This window comes from Coffea arabica, chromosome 7c (assembly GCF_036785885.1).
Source record: "Coffea arabica cultivar ET-39 chromosome 7c, Coffea Arabica ET-39 HiFi, whole genome shotgun sequence".
NCBI lineage: Eukaryota > Viridiplantae > Streptophyta > Magnoliopsida > Gentianales > Rubiaceae > Coffea > Coffea arabica.
The window spans coordinates 3,725,117-3,747,667 of NC_092322.1; the positions used below are offsets into that span (position 1 = coordinate 3,725,117).

Sequence of the window (22,551 nt, forward strand, 5' to 3'; positions counted from 1 at the left end):
AGCGGGCGTGATTGGAGAGCACGAACTGAAAAACAGGAAATGATGTTTAAACGGGCTGGGACGAAGACAGATTGGGGAGGCTCCTGAGTCCTGACTTGAAGATGCGTGTTGGTTTGGATTTGCAAGCTACCTGTTGTTAGCAAGACAATTCACTCGACGGGCCAGGCCCGGATTACTCACCGGATTACTACTGGGCTCTTTGCTTAGAAAGTCTAAAATAAATGGGAAAGCCGAAATAAATAAAATTAAATATATTAGCAGCTCGTTTTAATATATATATATATATATATATATATATATATATATATATATATATATATATATATATAGGAGTGTAAGAGTACAATATTGCAATTTAAATCCACAATATAACAATTCAAGATGCTTTAATTTTAGCCTGATTTTTTTTCTATTTTAAGACTAGACACTAATTTTTTTTTAATGTAATTCGTTTACCTATTTACTTATTAAAGTAACAAATACATCATTGTCTACCATACATTGATAATAGTGGTGCTAAGCACCCAAAAAATAAAAAAACTCAAGGAGACGGATGTAGTTTTTAACACAGTATATACGTGTTATTAACACAATATACCAAGCTCATTTTTTAAAATAATCAAGTTTGAAATCAATTACATTAAGACCTCATAATTCGAATAAATATTCAAGTAATTCCTTTATATAAGAGCAGCATGTATTTCATTTTTTTTCTCATATGAGATTTAAAAAGCGAGAAGAGAAAAAGGAAAATTAGAACTCAAGATCTTTAAGTGCCTTGTATTTCTTCTTGTTTATATAAAGTTACACTATGAATATTTAAGACTATAGCATATGATGTATGTAAACAGATTATTTTGTTTAAAAATGGGGAATACACATGAAAAGCATGCATGCAAGGACCGGAAAGCGCTGCATAGCACACCGCTTTCTATTCTGTTTCGAGCTGGTTGACTTTGTTGAATGGACTCAGCACGACTTCATTTAAGATTAAGATTTTTACCACTTTGCTCCCGACTTTTTTTTTTTAATTCCTTTTTTCTTCCGTTTCTTAATTTTGATGAATAGCTCAAACGATTTCTAAATCAATGCGCTAAAAGCACCTTCCTCTCGATCTCGATATCTGTAGGCACTTTTGGAGTTAGTGTTGTCATTCCTAATTTGATTTAGGGAACCGATCAGCTGAAATTGGAGAGGAATAATTGATGGAGTGGGCGACGCTACAGCATCTAGATCTCCGGCACGTTGGTCGGAGTTCGAAATCCTTGCAGCCTCATGCCGCCACATTTCACCCTACTCTGGCTATTGTGGCCGCCGCTGTCGGAACTCACATCATTGGTAAACTGATTTCCTTTGTAATTTTGATCATTTCCTTTGATCTAAGGCAATTGCCTGCTTAATTTTTTGTTAAATTATTTGCTTAAAATCCAGAATTCGATGCGCATACTGGAAGTAAGATCGCGGCCATCGATATTGGTTCTTCGGTTGTGCGTATGGCTTATAGTCCTACCAGCGGCCATGCCATCATTGCAATACTCGAGGTTAGTTTTGGATGAATTTCAATGAACAAACTGTATAGTTGTACTTTTTGAAACCGTAAGATCAGTACTCCGATTGTTGCTCTTCTTCTGTGCTCTCATGTCAATTACTTCGTCCTTCGTTTAAGATAAATCTTAAAAAAAAAAAAAACTATTTATAAGTGCTTAACGTGCTTCTTTAGTCTATAGAAACTGACAGTGGAGCATTTCCTGCTTGTGTGGGGAAATTTGGTGTTTCATGCGCAGGATTGTACAATTCGATCCTGTGATTTTGACTCTGAGCAAACATGTGTGCTGCATTCGCCTGAAAAGAGAATGGAACAAATTTCTTCTGATACAGAAGTTCATCTTGCCTTGACTTCTCTTCAACCTATTGTGTTTTTTGGTTTCCATCGAAGGATGAGTGTAACAGGTTGGTTTGGTTGTCAGTTGTGCAAGAAGTAGTTATATAATCTTTTCCCTCAATCTTTTCCCTCTTCTGACGCAGCATATAGGTTACTTGTAGACTATACTTGCTGTCGGCAAACAAACCTCCCAAAAGACGGTAACAAATAAGTGAACAATGGAATGGCTTGGATGGCTAATATTATGTTGGAATGCATATTCTTATACTGTCTTTATGCATTAAAAGATAAGGTAGAAGGAGATGTACTCAAATACATACACAAAATTCAACTGTCATTTGACTATACAAGTACTTTCCAACTTCTAAACAACCTCTGCTTAACAGACAGGAATTATTATATTGCCATAAAACTTTGAAATTTCAATGCGTAAAGAATGAGTTAGAAATGGATAATATGCAGTTGGCATATATGCATGCCTGACAACCAGGACGCTCACTGGAAATAAACATCATCACCATAAACTGCTATGAAGTGGCAAGGAAAAATAAATATAAAATCTTTAAATTAATTACTTTAGAGAAGAAAGGATGGAGTTTAAATCATACAAGTACCTTACATAAGGGATTGGCAACTTAAGAGCCACCCATGAAATTCACTTCAACATGATTATGATAAGTTTTGTTTGGATAGAATGAGTGCAAGCTATAAAGCTTATGTTTTTAAACTCGACAACATCCAGCGAAGATGAAAAGGCAATTGTCAGGATAGCATTGATAGCATTGTGTTGCTTGTCTCTCTTCTATTTAATGGGATTCATCTAGCGAAATTTATTTTCTTATCTGTCTCCATCTCACTGCTCCCCTCGCTGACTTGAACTATATCATGTCACATACATAATTTTATCAGTTATGTTTTTCTTCATGTAGCTATTTTCTTGGAATTGGTTTTCTAACTACATGGTATTTGCTCTTCTAAAGTTGTTGGAACAGTGGAAGGTGGGAAAGCTCCTACGAAAATAAAGACAGACCTGAAGAAACCTATTGTTAATCTTGCTTGCCACCCTCGCCTTCCTGTTTTGGTAAAATTTTTTCTCTAGTTTCTGTTCCTTTCTAGATCTATCTTCTGCCTTTAATGCCAAGGACTTTAACTTGTGGGTATTGAAGTGAGCTTTTCTCGTCTTCCATTCCAGTATGTAGCTTATGCAGATGGTCTGATCCGAGCCTATAATATCCATACATATGCTGTTCATTACACCCTCCAACGTGAGATTTACTTAACTTTCATTTGTGATATTATAGTCTAGTCCTCTAGTAGATCTCTCTCTCTCTCTCTCTCTCTCTCTCTCTCTCTCTCTGGGGTTAGTGATTCCATCTCTATTTTTTTTTATGTCATTTTAGTTGATAACACCATAAAGCTAATTGGAGCTGGAGCATTTGCCTTTCATCCAACATTAGAGTGGGTTTTCATTGGTGATAGACGTGGTACACTTCTTGCTTGGGATGTATCGACTGAAAGGCCTATGATGATAGGGATGTAAGTTTTACAAGGTTCTGCTACTGTGTTTATGAATTGCCTCCATGAGGATGAGTTCTTATGCATTTAAAGATGTGCACTTCTGTGTTATTTCTTGTTAAGGAAATAAAAGATGATGTTAAATAGAAGTCAGGTAGTCGCCCACTTCAATTTTGCACCAAATAAAAGACCAGTTAGAATTATTATTAAAAACATATTATATTTAGTGTTCATAGTGACATGTACCTCTCTCTCTCTCTCCCCTTAATATGTGGTGAATAGGCTCACATTGCTGGAAAATTTATTGAGCTTTTGGTATTGGTTTTGCTTAATGTATAATCTAATTTAGCTGTGTATTGCTTTTGATACAACAGTGCAAATGTTTGCTTAAGCAGCATGTTTGGAAGTCAGATGTAATTGCAAGTTCCACATCATTCCTTCTTGCATACTAATGGAGTTTCCATTACTTTGCAAATTTTTCTTGGCCACTTGTGAGGGAATAATATTGGATCCATGGATTTGTTACTAATCTGTGATGTGAACATATTTGTGGTTATTTCTGTTTCTTTTCCTCAATTCTGTTTAGTTCTGAATCGTGAAGTTTCTGTCTACTAATGGAAATTGCAGTACTCAAGTTGGTTCTCAGCCAATTACATCAGTTGCTTGGCTCCCAGTGTTACGGTTACTTGTTACGTTGTCAAAAGATGGAAGCATCCAAGTATGGAAGACTCGAGTTAATGTGAATCCCAATAGACCTCCAATGCAAGCAAATTTTTTTGAGACTGCTGGTTGGTTTACTAGTTGATTCCTTGTAGAATAATATTTTGCACTAATTGTTGTGCATATAGCAACTGGAAAAGGAGGTTAACTGAGCAATCCAATTCATTTTTTATGCTCTTATTGGTTTGTCTACATACATGGATTTCATTAGAGAAGAAGATGAGCAAGCCTTATGCCTCAATAATCATACGTAACCTGTATTAAATACTATTATTTAATGAACCCTACTGATTAGAATCATGTACTCCTGTGTGAATAATGTTACATTGGGCTAGAAGAAGTTGAAAATGAGGTTGACTTAGAAGCTGTCATACTACAATTAGCGAGGCATTTATATTGAAATAATTCTGTGACAACTGCAACATCGCAGAGCATCTTTTTGGAGGTAAAGTAAAGCTATCTTGAGGCCTTGCTGAAAGGCTCTTTAAGCGTTCATAGATGTATGGTATTCTTGTCTGAGTCCATATTAATGCTGAATTTTATTCTTTTTCCAGCAATAGAGATGGCATTACCTGCCAACATACAAGGATTGCTATAACTGTAGGCTTCCGTATGGCAATGTCATACTGCAAGATGTTCACATACACATGCATTCTCACGAGCTCTACCTTGGTAGATAACAAACTTTGGAAGAAAAATGTAAACATATTGTTACATCTCTAATAAAAATCTTTTTTTTTTCTTCAAGCAGTTTTCATAGGATATGTGCCATAATCCATAGCACAGACATGTTAGAAATTGTATAGGTTTTCGATACCTAGATAAGACTATCTTTGTTCCCTATGAAATTTAGAGGGGCCTAATCAGAATTTAACTTTTGAGTCACAACCTTGAATCGAGAAATCGCTATTGTCGTGAAGCTTCTAAAGAAGCAAAGAAGTTCGAATATTTTATATGCAATGAAGCTGACAAAGGTGGGCGGAGAAGAACAATTTGAAATGACAAAGCTATTCCTCTTTGTTTTGAAGACGATGTGGTTTGTCTTTTAGATCTGAATGTTGCGGTCTGTCATGTCTGAAAAAAGATTCAATAAGATATTCATTTTTTTTTTGCTATTTTTTATTCCTTGTGCAAGTGTTATGTACTATGGTTCTCTGATGGATGTTTTTTGCACTGTCTTATGCAGGAATTGAATCAATTGACATCCCTCGGATTCTCTCTCAGAAAGGGGGAGAAGCAGTTTACCCTTTACCACGAATAAAGGCTTTAGAGATTCATCCAAAATTAAACCTGGCAGCTGTATTGTTTGCAGTGAGTGTTGCGTTAGTATCATAAATAGCTCACTCAATTCTTTGTCTAAACGATTTATTGTTGTGTAATAGAGTATGACCGGTGGAGACAACCGAAAAAATAGATCTGCATATACAAGGGAAGGACGGAAACAGCTGTTTGCTGTTTTGCAAAGTGCAAGGGGATCTTCAGGTGATACTTCTCTCTCGATATGCTATTAGATATTCATTTTGTGCCTTCCATTTTCTATGTCAATTGTGATAGAATTCAAATTTTGTCTGCTTTTTTCTTTTATGCATTGTACTTTAGTAAACTAAGCTCTTTCTTTTATTGGGCCTTTCTCTGGTGTTGTTTCAGTGGATTTATTTTCACAGTCAAACCAGTCAGAAAAAGCGAAACATTCTTGAGAAGATAATATCATCTTTGTTTCTTGATTGGGTTGTTTGTTTTGAAATGTGGTGGAGAAGTTTTAAGGCTTTAGGTACATAAGTTCTCATTTTGGTTATTGAGGAGAAATATATATTCTATACAATCATGTAAATGCTGTGTAAGCAATATCTTTTTTCCATTTTTTTCCTGAAAGGCATTGGATTTTTTACAGTGTTAAAGGAGCATATAAGCACATAGAAATTACCAAAATTTGCAGTTTGTTTACCTTGGGGTCCGTGTTGGCAAGCTTTGAGGTTTAGGTGTATTTGATGATTTTTTTGTCATGGTTTTTAATAGCCCTAATAATTCATCATGCAGCATCTGTGTTGAAGGAAAAACTCTTATCTCTGGGTTCATCTGGAATATTAGCTGACCATCAGCTTCAAGCACAATTACAGGAGCATCATTTGAAAGGGTTAGTTGGTAGCTATTCTCTTCTGTTTTTCTTTTTACAAAGTTGGTGGTGTCAAGTGAAGCTGGGTTTTATTATTCTTTGTACCTTACATTAGTATGTTCTATGTGGTTAATTACAAACCCTCCCCTCCATCCCCACAATTCCTGATGCCAAAAAAAAAAAAAAAATGAATGAAGAAAGCAAGTGGAGCATTTTGTTAGCATCACTAATAGATTGTTACAAATGGTGAAAATTCTGAGTTGTCCTTCGAGAGAGAGTGTTAACCTGTTTGTGACACAGAACAAGAAGGGTAAAACAGTGATAACTGATAAGATGCCTTAAACCTTCTATGCTGAGCACAAACTAGCCATAATACTCATCAATTAATTTGTACAATTTTCAGGTTCATGAATATGTTCTTAATTTTTTTATTTGAATTATGTGGTTAACTCATCTTATCAACCACCTCAATTGTGTGATGATTGAACATTGATTAATATTGCTTAGATTTAGAAGTTGTGTTTTGTATCTCTATCACTTCATTCTCAATATGGTGATTAAGAAGACATTGTTATATCTTATGAGATGCTAACCAGTACAGAATTTGCCAAACTTCTGCTTTCTGTACTTGACATAGACCTTAAATCTAATAATTTCCTTTCCCAATACTTTATGCATGAAAAAGAAGTTGTTACCACATTTTTCCAACTTTCCCTGTTAAGTTTTGTTGGTCGCACACAACAGATCTTGCACTTTTCTCTTAAAATGGTATTATGTTTGCTCTAGATGGTCATCATGTCATGGTTAGATTACTTGAGGGAAATAAATCAAGTGAATATTCTCCATCAGAAGTAGTAGTACCTAACTGTTTGTAAATTAAGTCTCTAGAATCACCTGCAATTGCTAATCATGCAGCAGGAATTGCTTGATTGAGTACCTGATCATTTAGTTAGAGTTTATCCTGAATTAGCTGATTCCAGTAATTCAGAGTTCAAGGCATTTTTTTTTATCTGTCTTGAGCTATAGCAATTGTTTTTCTCTTAGGAAGGAAACATTAGAGTTTTTTTTTTTTATTTTGAATTTCTTGATGATTAATTAGAAGCAACACAAGGCCATTTTGTAATTTTTCTGAGCTTAGATTGAAAATTTTTATGGTAAGCTTTTGCATGTTTGGTTTTGTATTTGTTTTGTCATTCTTTAGTTTATTCTTTGCCATGGCTATACTCTCCTCCTAAACAACGGAGTACTTGTATGCTGATAAACCATTTGCTGGTTTCATCTCAGTCAAAATCAAATTACAATATCGGACATTGCACGAAAGGCCTTTCTTTACAGTGTATGTCTCTTTTAATTTATTTCCGCTTCTCTACTAAACATACTTTATGTCGTTGATCTCTACAGATTAATTGCTCTTTTCTGTTGGCCTCATATTTTGCATAAAAAATATTTTAGAGGGTGCTCTTAGACCCTCATTTTTATTATTTCTTTTAGAGCATATTGGGTCTGGCATTGCCTCAAGGTATGAATGATTCAACTTGATTTTATATTTTGCAGACAATTATCACTGCACCTTCTAAGTGATGATTATATTCCTAATAAGAGCTTAATTAACATTTAATTTGTTTGTGGTTCTTCTTATCTGTCTTTTTCTGTTTTTTGCAAAACAAATTTGATTTTCAGAACTAATTACATGTCTAAAAACTATTAAGGTTCAGAAACCAATTTCTGATGCCTAGCTGGTCTTGTGACTTGCTTGTATCATGCTTTTGTGTTTAGCACATCCTTCAGACATACTGTAAAGATACAGGTTTTTATATGCATAAAATGCACCCTTTTACTTGTCTTTCCATCTTTATGTAGCTGGAGATGTTGAACTTGGCAATACATCTCCTCTCTCTGTTTTTGATCTCAACGGCAGTACTTTATGCGAGTGGTGTTGAATAATTAAATTTTTACCTGGCTGTTGCAGCATTTTATGGAAGGACATGCCAAAACTGCTCCAATAACTCGGTTACCTCTCATCACTATCTTGGATACTAAGCATCTTTTACGAGATGTTCCTGTTTGCCAGGTGACTATGTTGGTTGCATCCCAGTCTTTGATTTCTAATGTATCATAACTTGATCCTAATGTGCTGTGTGTTTTTTTCAGCCACTTCATCTGGAGTTAAATTTTTTCAGTAAGCAAAACCGAGTACTTCATTATCCTGTCAGGGCTTTCTATTTGGAAGGGGCAAATCTCATGGCTTATAATCTCTCTTCTGGAGTGGATAATGTCTACAAGAAGCTATACACCTCGGTGAGATTTTTTTTTTTTCTTTTTTTTTTGGGTAAATTGAATTGTTGCAGTTTGGTTCTCAATAATTTCTGTTTCAGATACCCGGGAATATAGAATATCATGCGAAGTGCATTGCTTACAGTAAAAAGAAGCACCTGTTTCTGGTTGTTTATGAGTTTAGTGGCACTGCACATGAAGTGATTCTATATTGGGAGAATACAGATCCTCGTTCAACTAATAGTAAAGCAAATACGATCAAAGGTCTTCCCCTTTTGTTACAAGTGTTAATTTGTGCTGCTGCATCTTTTTGTTGTATTTAAATTCATTCAGATCAATAAGCTAATTTCATTTCCGTTTGTCAAAAAAAAAAAAAAAAAAGCTAATTTCATTTCCATCAATTTTCCAGGTCGAGATGCTGGTTTTGTTGGTCCTAATGAAAACCATTTTGCAATTCTTGATGAGGACAAGACAGGACTTTCTTTATATACATTACCTGGAGTGGCTTCACAAGAGTCTAAGGACAATAATAGCATGATTGATGGAGACCAAGCTGCCGGTCCTGACATTACGGATGTTACTGCTATTAAGGGCCCACTGCAGTTTATGTTTGAAAGTGAAGTTGATCGTATTTTTTCTACTCCACTAGGTAGTTTTATGAACAATATTTTTATGTTAACCTATTTTTAGGCTTATAAACTTCTGACTGATCATTCCATGGATTTAGAGTCAACCATGCTCTTTGCTTCGCATGGGGATCAAATTGGCTTGGCAAAGCTTGTCCAAGGATACCGCCTTTCAACTGCTGATGGTCATTTCATATCAACTAAAGCTGAAGGGAAAAAATCAATCAAGTTGAAAACCAGTGAGATGGTACTCCAGGTAATTAATCTGGGACCTACTGAATTACTACCACCAATTCCTTCATTTATCTATTATTTTATTTTTTTCCTTTCAATATTATGGCTTATAATTTGAAAAACTTATTGGGAACATGCAAATGCATAAAGAGATGATATTTGCTCTGCAATGAGTACACATGTAGTATTTCTTTAGATTCTTTATAAACATCTAACTTCTTCTGGGAATATGGCATCTTACATCTTAAATTTGTTCAAGACACCAGATGGTTTAAGTGGCATCTCACATCTCATTTAAGTGCAGGAGTACACTTGTGATTGTGTATTCTTTACACAAGTTTACTTACAGTTATTGGTTTTGAGTAGGCAATACTTGGCCTGCTTTAGCTGTGCTCCCATACCTTAGCTTGTGAATTTTTTAATTTTACAATCTGACAATGAGTTGAAGTAAGCATCAAATATCAGTCACAAACGGCCTTTAGACTGTGAATTTCTATATGAATTGAAAGCACTTGCTTGAAGCATGATGATTATTAACACTGACCATCTTATATCTTGTAACACATGCAGCATTTAGTCTTTGCTTCTGTTATACTAAGATTTTTGCAGGCTTGTGATTGATTAAAAATTCTGAGGGTAATATTGCTTATGTTTCTAATATGGTCCTCTTAGGTGCACTGGCAAGAAACTCTCAGGGGCTTTGTTGCCGGTATACTAACTACACAAAGAGTGCTCATTGCTTCAGCAGATCTGGATATATTGGCTAGTACTTCTATGAGATTTGATAAGGGGCTGCCTTCAATATCCTGAATACAGTGTTGCCTTGTGATTTATTATTTTGATTCTCTTCCTGTGCGTTTGGTTTTGTTTGCATATGTTGATTCAATGTCTGTGAATTGCTGGAGTCTTTAACATGTGATTACTTTAGATCCCTTCTCTGGATTGGGCCTGCTCTTCTCTTCTCTACAGCTACTTCCATCAGTATGCTTGGCTGGGATGGAAAAGTGAGAACTGTACTTTCCATATGTATGCCAAATGCAGGTACGCACTTAAGACTTGCGCCAAGTGTGACTGGTTACTTTCTTTGTGGAGAATACTGGTGTAGATTGTTTTACCTTTTTTACATCTCAGTCACATGATTCCTGTTCTGACCCAAAAGGGATGACTTTTTTTTTTCTTTTGGCTGTGCAGTACTTGTTGGAGCTTTGAATGATCGCCTGTTGCTTGCAAACCCTACAGACATAAATCCCCGACAAAAGAAGGGGATTGAAATCAAGAGTTGTCTTGTGGGCTTGCTTGAGCCACTTCTTATCGGATTTGCCACAATGCAGCAACATTTTGAGCAGAAGCTTGATCTACCAGAAGTACTTTACCAAATCACCTCAAGGTTCTCCTGCTTATAGAACTTCCTCTTCTCTACTTATTTAATTTCATTGAATTGTAAAGAACTTACGCTTTGTTCCTCTTTTTTTTTTTTTTTTATTCTTTTGCTGCATTATTACCTCAGAGATTTATGATATCAAGCTTTTCTGACTGCTCTCGCTCATCATGTTCATTTTCTCCATGAAGGTTTGATAGCTTGAGGATTACTCCAAGATCACTTGATATTCTTGCCAGTGGTTCACCAGTTTGTGGTGATCTTGCTGTTGCTCTGTCGCAATCAGGCCCCCAATTCACACAGGTGATATATGTGCATTTTGTTCAATATCAATGACAATCTGTCTTAGAGTTATTAATTTAACTTCTTTGTTTTAAGGTGTTGCGAGGAATCTATGCAGTTAAAGCACTTCGCTTTTCTACAGCTTTATCTGTCCTAAAGGATGAGTTCTTGCGGTCTAGAGATTATCCACGATGCCCCCCAACCTCACATTTATTCAACCGGTTTCGCCAGTTGGGATATGCATGTATCAGGTGGTTAAACATTTTTCTTCTTTTCGGACACATATATTTCTGGTCTACCGCACTTCTTTTGATTGCTTTAGCATGTTCTGCTGTGACCAGCCATTGTAGACATAGAAAATCTATGACTGAGCAATAAGTTTGTTCTTCCTCTCATCTCAGTAATCTACATCCCACTTCAGGACTTGATGCCTGAAGGCCACATTATCTAAATGTCAAGTAGAAATTCATTGTAGTTTGTTGTTTTGATACTTATGCACGTAAATGTAAACTTGAATTGAACTGAAGGCCCTGCTTTTGTCGATAAACTATTTTAAGTTTGCAACCGGATATCCTTTTGTCTATAAATTATTTTAAGTATGAAGCCCATTTACTGTAGAGTGGCTGTCCTTGTAACGGATGTATTTAAGAATTTATCTTTATAACTTGTTCTTTCTTTTTTGCATTGGAATGATATGTGAATTTGCAGATATGGTCAATTTGACAATGCAAAAGAAACTTTTGAAGTAATAGCAGACTTTGAAAGCATGCTTGACCTCTTTATATGCCACCTTAACCCTAGCGCAATGAGGCGTCTTGCTCAGAGATTGGAAGAAGAGGGCGCTGATCCAGAGTTAAGGCGATATTGTGAAAGGATTTTGAGAGTCCGCTCAACAGGGTGGACCCAAGGCATTTTTGCAAATTTTGCTGCGGAAAGTATGGTTCCTAAAGGACCTGAATGGGGTGGTGGGAACTGGGAGATTAAGACTCCTATTAACATGAAGGACATACCTCAATGGGCACTGGCTGCTGAAGTGATGCCTTATATGAGAACTGATGATGGCACCATTCCATCCATTGTTACTGACCACATTGGTGTTTATCTGGGCATCATTAAAGGAAGAGGAAATGTTGTTGAAGTGAGAGAAGATAGTTTGGTGAAAGCATTTAAAGCTGAAGGTAGTAACATCAAAGCAAATGGACTTCAGACAGCTCTAGCCACATCAACACCTGGCAAGTCTAATGGGGTTCCTGAAGGTGAACCAAAATCGAATTCCTTGATGGGCCTAGAAACCCTCTCTCAGCAATTTTCGGGTTCTCATGCAGTTGATGAACAAGCCAAAGCAGCAGAGGAATTTAAAAAATCGCTTTATGGTTCTGCCGCTGATGGCAGCAGCAGTGATGAGGAAGAAGGTTCAAAGACCAAAAAGTTACACATTCGAATTCGAGATAAACCAGTTACATCAGCTACTGTGGATGTAAATAAGATTAAAGAAGCCACAAAGCAGTTGGGTTTGCCGATGGGTAGAACCAAATCATCGACTGGTTCATCCCCGGATCTTGGCCTGATTTTATCTCAACCTGCTCCTCCCACCACTGGAAGTGTGACAGCTCCTACAGTTTCTGCACCTACTGATCCTTTTGGAACAGACTCTCTGGTGCAACCTACATCTACCTCACAGCCTTCCCCTATTTCTACTGGTGCTGGAGTTACAGCTAGGCCGATCCCGGAGGACTTCTTCCAGAATACCATATCATCTATCCAGGTTGCTGCATCACTGCCTCCTCCTGGAACTTACCTTTCGCAACTGGAAAAGAATTCTCAAGGATTACAAGGTAACAAGGTTGTGGCTAACCAGGAGAGTGCACCTGTAGCTGATATAGGTCTACCTGATGGTGGTGTCCCACCACAAGCAACGCAGCAACCTGTTTCATCTGATTCCATTGGCCTTCCAGGTGGTACCATACCACCACAGTTAAGTGTTCAGCCTGTCATGCCAGTGCAGTCTCAGCCTCAGATGGCACAAGTTCCAATCTCAACACAGCCCCTTGATCTCAGTTCTCTGGAAGCTCCAGGTTCTGGAACTCCAGGAAGAGCTCCTGAACATCCCACTTCTCCAAAAGCTGTACGTCCTGGACAGGTAAGCATTTAATTTTGTTTTCATCATCTCTTGTTGTCAAATACTAAGAATTTAAAAGAATCAAAACCTTGTTAGTCAGGGCATAAAGGGTTTCCCGGAAAAGTCTAGAGATGGTTTATCTCAAGATATAATGAATGTGGAGATATTATGAGGCAAACCATACTCCTAGCCGTCAAAGTTCTCATCAGACCCCAAAAAAAAAAAGAAGAAAAAAAAGGAAAGGAAACACACTACATTGAACAAAATGTACGAAACGCACTACATTAGACAAAATGTCTGAAGTTTCAATTTAGATGCAAATTTTGATTCCAATTCAACACAATGTACGTTCATTTCTTCAAAATGTAATCACTTTGAACACAAGTAAACATAGAACAAAATTTTATGAGTCCCATTCATGGTGTTAAAAATGATGTACATGGCATATACAAATAGAGAACATAAAATATGGCAGTCTAGTATCTGCCGCAGACTATCGGGGTTATGTTTAAAAACCTGGCATATGGTTATTCTGCCTTAATCCTTTTATTCTACTCATTACAGGTTCCTCGTGGGGCTGCTGCTTCATTTTGCTTCAAGACCGGAATGGCTCATCTTGAGCAGAATCAACTTCCAGATGCATTATCCTGCTTTGATGAAGCTTTCCTAGCACTGGCCAAGGATCAGTCTCGTGGAGCTGATATCAAGGCTCAGGCCACAATATGTGCTCAGTATAAAATTGCAGTCACGCTACTCCGGGTATTGTAATTCTTAACCTTGGGAAAACTCATATGGTCTCTCTTCAGGTATCAGTTTAAAATGTCTTTTATACGAGGAGTGAGCATGCATAAGGTTGGTATAGCCAAAATCTGTATTCTCGTCAGTCTAGTCTTGGTTCTAAAAGGTCCATCAGCCGCCTTAACATAACGAGGCAATGAAGGTCGAAGTAGGATTGAATTGGATGTTGATAATTTCAATTGCCACAACTAAATATGTAAACCAAGTATATCATTTGTGGCCAAATTGCCACCACTCATTGGCTTCCTAAAACAAAAGCATATGGTGAGCCTTTTGATAACCATCCTATTGCTTGATTTATCAATCTTGCAAATCCCAAGGAGTGAACCAAAGCAAAAAAAATCCACAACTATGGTTTAATCTTCTGAATGTTATTACATGATGATTGTTAAGTAGAATTCGCTCAATTTTGTCGGTGATGACCTTTTCATTCTTCTGGTAGCATTTTATTCCACCACATTTCCTCGGGAAATCACATGCTTTTTTTTCCCCAGGAAATCAGCCGGTTACAGAAAGTCCAAGGCCCAAGTGCTATCAGTGCAAAAGATGAGATGGCAAGGTTGTCTCGTCACCTCGGTTCATTGCCTCTTCTTGCCAAGCACCGGATAAATTGCATTCGAACTGCCATAAAAAGGAATATGGATGTGCAGAATTATGCCTATTCGAAGCAGATGCTTGAATTGCTTCTATCTAAAGCCCCTGCTGGCAAGCAAGATGAGTTGCGTAGCCTGATTGACATTTGCGTTCAGAGAGGATTGTCCAACAAGTCTATTGATCCTTTAGAAGACCCTTCCCAGTTCTGTGCTGCTACACTTGGTCGTTTATCAACAATTGGTTATGATGTTTGTGATCTATGTGGGGCCAAATTTTCTGCACTGTCCACACCTGGCTGCATCATCTGTGGAATGGGAAGCATCAAAAGATCTGATGCTCTTGCGGGACCTGTCCCTTCGCCATTTGGCTGAGATTCATAAGCTTCCTGGATCGACTTAATTGGCAATTTTGTTGTGTGCTACCTCCTCATTTTGATCCAGCTTCATGCTGTGATTTTGCTTATGCCACCCTCTTTTTTTATAATTTTTTTCCTCTTTTTTTTTTCATTTTCATCTTTTGGTTATTTTTCCAGTAGGTATGTTGTTAGCTGTACAGTTTATGTTGTTTCGTATTGGGAGGCTTTAATATTTCATTTACTATAATCAATGTGCTCCCAGCAGAGGGACCTGGGTGTATTCTTTGCTGTATTTAAGTGTATTGGTTTTGTATACTTCAGCTGATTTGATTAATAACGGGAAGAGTCGCTGACAAAACGATTGATCGCATTACTTTTTCACCGTCAAAGTCAACATATGGAATGAGAATGTCTTAAGAGAGCGGAGTCCCATCTTTACATAACGCTAAGTTTGACAAATAAATGTTAAAGCATACGATAGGGAAACTCCTCGAGCGTAAACAGCCGCTAAGCAGTAATTTTACGAGAAGATTTTTATCCCCGCTAAATATTTGTACCAATGCATCGGGTTCACATTAATCCATAATACGCCGCTTTAACGACAGATTCTATACTTGGTCACAATTTCTTTGTAGTATATATCAGAATAGGCGAACGTGGAATGGGCAGGTGAGCCTCTCTTTCGGATCAATATTATTGTATTGTGGAAAAATGTGGGAAACTGTGAAATTCGTTGATGATATTAAGAAGAGATCTATCTACATTCACCCGAGACGGGGTTGAATCTTTCGATGGGGATACAAATAAATCCCAAATTCCAACTCGAATTTATACGGTAAAAAAAAGAATTTGTGCATTTGTGCATGTGGGTTATTAGACCATAAACGGCATCTGATGCACATGCATGCGGCGGCGGCAACCTTTTCTTTTTTCCTGTTCAGTAGTTAAGATCTGGGGGTATCACAAGCTTCTGCGGTACTCGAGATTGCCTCGTAAGAGGACTCCCCTGAATTTTGTGCGGGAAGGCCAATAATTGGATATAATTAAGCATCAACTGAGGTAAGGACAAACACTTTCAGAGAAGAATACAATGAATGAATTCACAGCAAATACCTATCAATAGGAGATGTTATTCCTGACAAATACAATCTCCCAGTTTATTGCTATGTATTTCATCTAATTTGTTCAGTATTTCTAGGAACCTGCAATCTAAGTTCTGAGAAGTTCGGAGACTGAAGGTTCTGAACACGGGAAAAAAGAAGAAAAAGACGGGAAACAAAAAACTTTTCACCGGTATATGAGGTACCTGAAACTGTAATTATAAGGCATTATTTCAACCATTTGAGAAAGAGGGTCTCCTCCTCTTCTCACGAGGCATGTTAGAGTTTCATTCCTGAGTTTATCTGGTAGCTGCAAACAAACCCAATCTAGTAATGCCTCCAAGTCTTTTGCAAAGTCCAGGAGATACCAGTCCAGCAATTTGGGGATTACTAGCTTGTTTGCTGGTGAAATGCCAACTGCAGCTTGCAAATATTCCCTCTTCGCAGCTTCCAGCTCGTTCTCGACTTGTGCTGCAGTGTACACTCGAACCTTCATTTAAGAAAATTGCGGCCCTCATTACTACTACAAACAAAATAAGATTTAAAATCTTTGGAAAGCTAAACAACAGGGCAATCGTGGCAAACTGCTGTTGGTGAGGAACACCTATCCCTTTGTCAAAGGGAACCGAAAAAGAATCAACTTACAGCAGGGGAGGACCAACACCCACAGGAGAGTGCAAATGTCACCAATGGTTCGGACCACTCCAAACCGAAGAGAGCGTGAGCCTTCATTTCATCACCTTTTGCTGATTTTGGACCAGTCTGTTGACAAAGGTCTCATCAAATCTGGAAGCTATTACCATATGTTTACAGGAAACGAGCAAAAGAGATTACATAATTAAGTGGATCACGACTTACATGTTTTAGATGATAAGGCAACCTCAGGATAAAATGCTCAATTGTTATTGCATTTAGCAGATGTCCGCCAACTGTGATTGTTGCCTGACAAAGAGCATGGTTGGGTTTTAAATTTTATTTAAGTGCCGAAATGGGCATGCTATGGTTCACATAAAATGCTATAGCCTAGTGATGAACCGAAATTTATTCCTAAAAAAAATGAAAGCTTTCACTACAAAGCATAATGTTATTATTCATTTGGTTAAAGAAATTATGAACAAGTACCAGGCCTTTGCAATACAAAGTTTATGCCTTTGCCCTGAGCTGTTATGTGACACTATACTGTACATTGAATTATTATTCCTGGTCAAAAAGCAGAAATCAAAATTGAAAATGAGATGATTCCTAGTATTGATTGATGCTTTGTCATTCATCTTGATAAAGATCAAAGATTTATGGAAAGCAAGACTCGCAGTTTGAATTTAGAGATCTTGCCTTTTGCAAAAGTTCTACAACCCTCTCAGGACTGTCAGGAATTCCTTGCTCTAAAAATGCCTGACAAGTTAAAAAGGAACAGACGGTCATCTTCTAGTGCAATAATTCGGTTGAAAGACACAGCCTAAAGAAGAAAATACTACATGTAAAAAGAGAAGAAACGTTTGGAGAGTCCAATGCCATTTAATGATATACAACCCCTTACATTCATTATGCAGGAATTGTATGTGTTTATCCAGAAAGCAAGTTTCTGCTGATGGCTGAGTCCCTCTAAATTGACTGTTGCTAGCTTGCCAAGGAGGAGCCTGCAATAAAGCTAATGGAACTCAAAACCAAAGGATTCCTGAGAGTTAAAAGAAACGAAGCTAAAAAGAATAACAGCCTAATGCCTCACCTGAGTCTCCGAATCAGAAACAGAGCATTTGCTTTCCGGTTGAAATCAACGGAGCTAGCTTCAATGGGTGGAAACATTTTGTAAGGACCAAAGTCTCTCTTTCCAGAGCCTGTAGAGATCAAGTAAGGATCTCGAAAATCTGTGTCCACATTGTGCTCGCTCAAATCCCCTGCTATAACAGAGGAAAAGGATTCTGAATCCAGTGTCTTCCCTTTTGATGTACTCAACCTTAAAAATATGTTGCACAAGCATTTCAAAATATCCTGGGAAGTTCTGTTGGCCTCTGTTTCAGCTTCAAACACCCTATCATCTGAAGAACCTGAAGAACTCTCTTGTGCCTGGTCCACATCTCTGCACTGCAGTAATACAGTTCCTAAGTTAGACAACTGGCTCTCTCCATAGTGGCAGAAATTGCAGTTCCAGTAAGTCCAGTGAGTCATCAAGACATCGAAGCCAACTAAATCAACTTGAATTGTACCTGCAATTTCACGGAATCAGCTCCTTTGCCTATTTGTTCTGGTTTGATTGGACGAGTTTTTGTTGCAGCGGCTTTCTGTGCTGGAGCTAATTTATCCTTCACTAAATTAGCCCAGGACTGGTTTTCTTTTCCAAGCCTTTCTTCCCCTGGAGAATTTGGTTTCTTTAGCACTTGCTCTCCATATGTTGGCCTGCCATGGGGATATGTCATGTTGCCATCAGCGTCAGATGATGCTTGTTTTCTGGTTGAAAAACTTCTAGCCAGAGAAGGCGACGGCATTGCTGCAGCCCAAGAAGATTCCAAGTTCATATTGCCATGGGAAAAGGATCTTAAATGCCTTCTCCTTCTGGAACTAAGCACCTCAGTGCATGAATCAGCAGCGTTGTTCTCATTGCACCTGCAGGGTGTGTGAACGGCTTCCTGGTGGAGACCTTGCCTGAAATTCACAACCAGTTCTTCAAGATACACAACCTCCTCTTCCAAAACAGCCACTTCAGCAAGAAGTTCTAGCATCTAAAAAATCAGAACTGAAAAAATCAGCACCATTTTCGTAATTAAGATTTTGTGTGCTAGAAACATCAAAATGGAGAAAATAGGAATAGCCGGCCACATCAACGGTGACACTTTAGTCATTTTGGCCACACCAATTAACGACCTTCTGTACCATGTCAAATAAATGAACGAAGAAAATATTGGATCCAAAGAAAGCCAATTTTGTACTAATAATACTGACGTATTGAGGGAGATAAGGAGGCAGACGTGGCAAAGCTCCCAATGGTCTATTTAATGCCCTCTCCAATGCTCTATGAACATTCTCTTCATGTCTCAGCTTCTTCTTCAGCTTATCAACCTGCCAACAAGCCAAACATTCAGCATTTCTATAAAAAACTAAACTTGCTATAAAATTGCAGCCAATCAGTCACATTTAGCAGGACAGAATTTGATTACATCTTGCAACAATGCCAATTTTCTTTCTCTGGCTGATGGACGTCTATTAACTTTCTTCGCGGGTAGTATTTTGCACTCCAGCAATTCCATTTTCTTCTCCTCTTGCAAGATTCAGGCTTTATCAATCAAACTATCATCTTGTATGAAACAAAAATCCCATCTCAGATATATTTCTTGTTTCATCTTTAACTAATAAAGCTGCATATGAGAACCCCTATAAGAATTGGAGCCAAAGTTCGAAACTTTTCAGATCAGAGTGACAATTCACAGTCTACTATGTCTAGGTAGCAGGTAAAGGAGACGGAAATCTATAAAGAAAGCAGGGAGGGGGTGGTTCATGGCCTACCCCATAAAAACAAAAAGTAAGCTAGGACTCACATCTTGGGGATACAAAGGCGCTTTCTTAAAGTGAAGACCAGAAGCAGCAGCAGCAGTACAATGTTCGCTACTCATTTCCTCTTTACTTCCCATGAAACATCCATCATGATTGTGCACTCCAATAGCATTTAACATCTTAACAAGTTAGCCTGGCCATCCGATTTCTCCATCTCATAAAAAGAAAGAGCTTGATTCAATGTAACAGAAGAAGACAGGAAGACAATTTTTCTTGTATTCAGACGAGAAAAAAATGCAGTAGTACAAATGTTTGAACTAGCGAAGGCATTCATGAGAGTTGAAGAAACAAGAACCTTGAGGGAGTGTTAATAGATACAGATTTAGATACCATTGAAGGAGAGAGGGAACGAAAACAGAAACAAGAAAAAACAATAGGAGGGGCGGAGAGAGGAGGAGAGAGCGGGAAAAGTTAAAATGGTAAAATGGTGGTTGCTGCATAGTTGCCAGTATCTATCTTGGTTGTGGATAAAAGAATATGTGAATATGATAAGAGGGATTAACTTATCGATGTCAGTAGTCGCAAAGAGTGCTAGTATTAGCAATATTAATCTTGAAGGACGTGATTTAGTGACAATAAAGAAATGCTTTAGCGTCTGAGTCTGGCGGTACTGGTACAGGGCAACACTGACTCTTTTTTTTTTTTTTCCCCGGAAACGATAGATGATATTTTATAAATAATTGAAATGTATAACATTTGAGCAATGGCTCAAGCAACTTTATAAAGTGTACCATAACACTTAAGGAGAGCCAAAAAATCTCTCTTCATCCATAAGTATGCTTAGAGCATAATGGCTAATTCGATTACATAGAATCATATTACTAACATTCCTAACTTCAAAAAAGCACATTTGAAACAGATTAGCTAAAGCATGTATGTCTTCAACCAACGTGGCGGCAATGTTTGGATTGTCTCCTTTCCCATCTTTAAGCAAGGCAATAAGTTGCTTGTTAGCATTAATGACTTTGATCCTTTGCCAACTTTGTTGTCTTGCTTTCATTAGTGCCAAAAAATTAGTACCAACACTGACTCAACTCAGCCAAAAAATTATAAAAACAGATGGAGAAAACGACGGGTTTTGGAGAGCTTCGAAGTCAGGAAAACTCAGTTGGACGGTCACCCACAGCAGGGAAGGGAATGCCATAAGGTAACACACACTTGCAGAGGATCAGGAACCGGACCACCCCGCACATATGCCATTAAAATCTTTCAAGGACTCGATGCATAATCAATTTCATATGAAGAACTCTAAGTCTAATCCGAATTTTACCGTATATAATCAAAAGTACACAAAGAAAGTTGTACTAGCTACGTGCATGAATTTCTCTGTTGGTTGGCCATTTTTTTTCTATCTTCCTTCAATTTTTATTTTCTGGGGTGTGTTTTGGTGTTTGGGGGGGGGGGGGGGGTAAGTAAATTGGAATTTTCCATCAGAAAATTGTGGAGGTGTAAAATCTGATTGGGAAGTACAAGGGCAATGAATGCGTGGCAGCAAAATTTGCACTGGGTGTAGGTTTTATGGAAGTAGTAGTACTCAGGTAACTCAACACACTGCTCTGCTGCTACTGTACTAAGTAGTACTTAATGCCAGTAAATTGTTTGTATTCCTTCTTTTGCATCCACAGAATTAAGATTAAGATGGTAGTAATTGCAGAATTTGATGATTTTAGAATTTCCTCATATTACTAGGGCTCAGCCACACCTACTACGTATACGTAATTATGTCTTGGTTCGCGATAATGTGATTACTATTAGAAATAACAGCATTCAGGGAACTGCACTTATATTATTAAGGAAAGAAATGCTGACAATTAATTTTTTGAAAAAATAAAAATAGAAAGCTTGGGAATTGACTCAAGAGTCGTACATCCCAATTCTTGATTACTTTTATTTTCTGTTTCGAAGACGGCATTGATGATTGATTTTCTGCTTTAGTTAGTGATTGTATGTATAACTTAAAGCTAGTGTGTGTGTGTGTATATATATATATTTCAAAGTAAACAACAAGGTGAATTCCCATGCTATCATCCTCACGTCAAAAGAATAAAATAAAATGAATTTCAAGTGTAGCAATAAATCGAAGAAGAATCTGATTTTTTTTTTTCGGATACGATAAACCTACATTTATTCTATGTTATGAAAAGGGGGGGGGGGGCCAGAAGAGATTCAAGGGGAAACCTATAGAGACTGTGTGTATATATATATATATATTTCAAAGTAAACAACTAGGTGAATTCCCATGCTATCACCCTCACGTCAAAAGAATAAAATAAAATGAATTTCAAGTGTAGCAATAAATCGAAGAAGAATTTGATTTTTTTTTTTGATACGATAAATCTACATTTATTCTATGTTATGAAAAGGGAACCAGAAGAGATTCAAGGGGAAGCCATAGAGACTGGTGTGGTTAAATCCGATTAATTAATCATATAGTGTATGAGTTGTTTTTCTTCTTTCCAACTGGAAGATAGGTCTGCTTGCGGAGGCCAATAGTCATCCTTTCCAGAATTGAGCTGTGAAGTAGATATGTGTCAATCGCCAAGCTACTAAATTTAGACTTGCAATTCTAGCATGGTCCACGGACGGTTGAGAATGCGCAGTTCCCCCACCATTACCAATATTCTTTATTGCTTTTATATAGTACTGAGTTTGATCTATGATGGGATTCTTTTGGCTTTTCGGATTAATTTTTTTTAATATATATATATATATATATGTGTATTCTTTCATGAAGCACCGATGTGATGGTACGTGATGAACCCCTCCAATGGAATTTACAATTCCGGTAATCTCATTTGATTTGCAAGAAAATCAATCAATTTTTGCCCTTTATTTGGCTCAGCCGTCGGAAATCTGATACAATACAGCTCTAGCACTACTTTTAAGTTATACTGCTCCTATTTCTTGGAAATGGATCAAGGCCGGTGGGTTGGAATGGTGGTTATAGCGTGGTCCACATCGTAGGAGGCCGATGCATGCGGGGCTTGTCCATACGATAACTGCGTCGCTAGTTGC

General features: G+C 37.6%; 2 protein-coding genes across 8 annotated transcripts; one reads left to right on the forward strand and one right to left on the reverse strand.

Annotated features, from left to right (window-relative positions):
• The first annotated feature begins 889 nt into the window (after window positions 1–889).
• LOC140010396 (uncharacterized) lies at window positions 890–15,182 on the forward strand. The gene is made up of 24 exons (XM_072057218.1): window positions 890–1,338; window positions 1,432–1,541; window positions 1,785–1,950; window positions 2,863–2,963; window positions 3,075–3,147; window positions 3,283–3,418; window positions 4,025–4,185; window positions 5,304–5,428; window positions 5,500–5,599; window positions 6,155–6,251; window positions 7,515–7,566; window positions 8,200–8,301; window positions 8,382–8,528; window positions 8,606–8,768; window positions 8,914–9,153; window positions 9,232–9,386; window positions 10,037–10,165; window positions 10,288–10,405; window positions 10,556–10,751; window positions 10,934–11,045; window positions 11,121–11,275; window positions 11,733–13,164; window positions 13,708–13,902; window positions 14,436–15,182. The coding sequence occupies exons 1-24, from the start codon at window positions 1,206–1,208 to the stop codon at window positions 14,904–14,906; spliced, it is 4,869 nt and encodes a 1,622-aa protein (XP_071913319.1). The 5' UTR covers window positions 890–1,205; the 3' UTR covers window positions 14,907–15,182.
• A 763-nt stretch (window positions 15,183–15,945) lies between these two features.
• Window positions 15,946–20,020, reverse strand: LOC140004197 (uncharacterized). Of its 7 annotated transcripts, XM_072057553.1 has the most exons (11): window positions 19,832–20,020; window positions 19,521–19,690; window positions 19,143–19,241; window positions 18,928–19,044; window positions 18,195–18,707; window positions 17,717–18,072; window positions 17,528–17,627; window positions 17,323–17,382; window positions 16,849–16,932; window positions 16,636–16,752; window positions 15,946–16,480 (listed from the first exon to the last, which is right to left on the reverse strand). In XM_072057553.1, the coding sequence occupies exons 2-11, from the start codon at window positions 19,653–19,655 to the stop codon at window positions 16,178–16,180; spliced, it is 1,884 nt and encodes a 627-aa protein (XP_071913654.1). In that variant the 5' UTR covers window positions 19,656–19,690; window positions 19,832–20,020; the 3' UTR covers window positions 15,946–16,177. The 7 variants fall into 7 exon arrangements, with proteins under 7 accessions (XP_071913654.1, XP_071913653.1, XP_071913657.1 ...); XM_072057552.1 differs by having other exon boundaries at window positions 19,521–20,020; XM_072057556.1 differs by lacking the exon at window positions 19,832–20,020 and having other exon boundaries at window positions 19,143–19,340; window positions 19,521–19,660.
• Between the last annotated feature and the right edge of the window lie 2,531 nt (window positions 20,021–22,551).

What these genes read in the sequence shown, in the direction of transcription:
- LOC140010396 (XM_072057218.1), top strand. Translation starts at nt 1,206, where the DNA reads ATGGAGTGGGCGACGCTACAGCATCTAGATCTCCGGCACGTTGGTCGG. An exon ending in GAGATGTTCCTGTTTGCCAG is followed by an intron (nt 8,302 to 8,381) that starts GTGACTATGTTG and finishes TGTTTTTTTCAG; the next exon opens with CCACTTCATCTGGAGTTAAA. An exon ending in TAAAGCAAATACGATCAAAG is followed by an intron (nt 8,769 to 8,913) that starts GTCTTCCCCTTT and finishes TCAATTTTCCAG; the next exon opens with GTCGAGATGCTGGTTTTGTT.
- LOC140004197 (XM_072057553.1), bottom strand. Translation starts at nt 19,655, where the DNA reads ATGTTAAATGCTATTGGAGTGCACAATCATGATGGATGTTTCATGGGA. An exon ending in CTGATTCCGTGAAATTGCAG is followed by an intron (nt 18,073 to 18,194) that starts GTACAATTCAAG and finishes GTATTACTGCAG; the next exon opens with TGCAGAGATGTGGACCAGGC. An exon ending in TTGTAGAACTTTTGCAAAAG is followed by an intron (nt 16,933 to 17,322) that starts GCAAGATCTCTA and finishes GCTCTTTGTCAG; the next exon opens with GCAACAATCACAGTTGGCGG.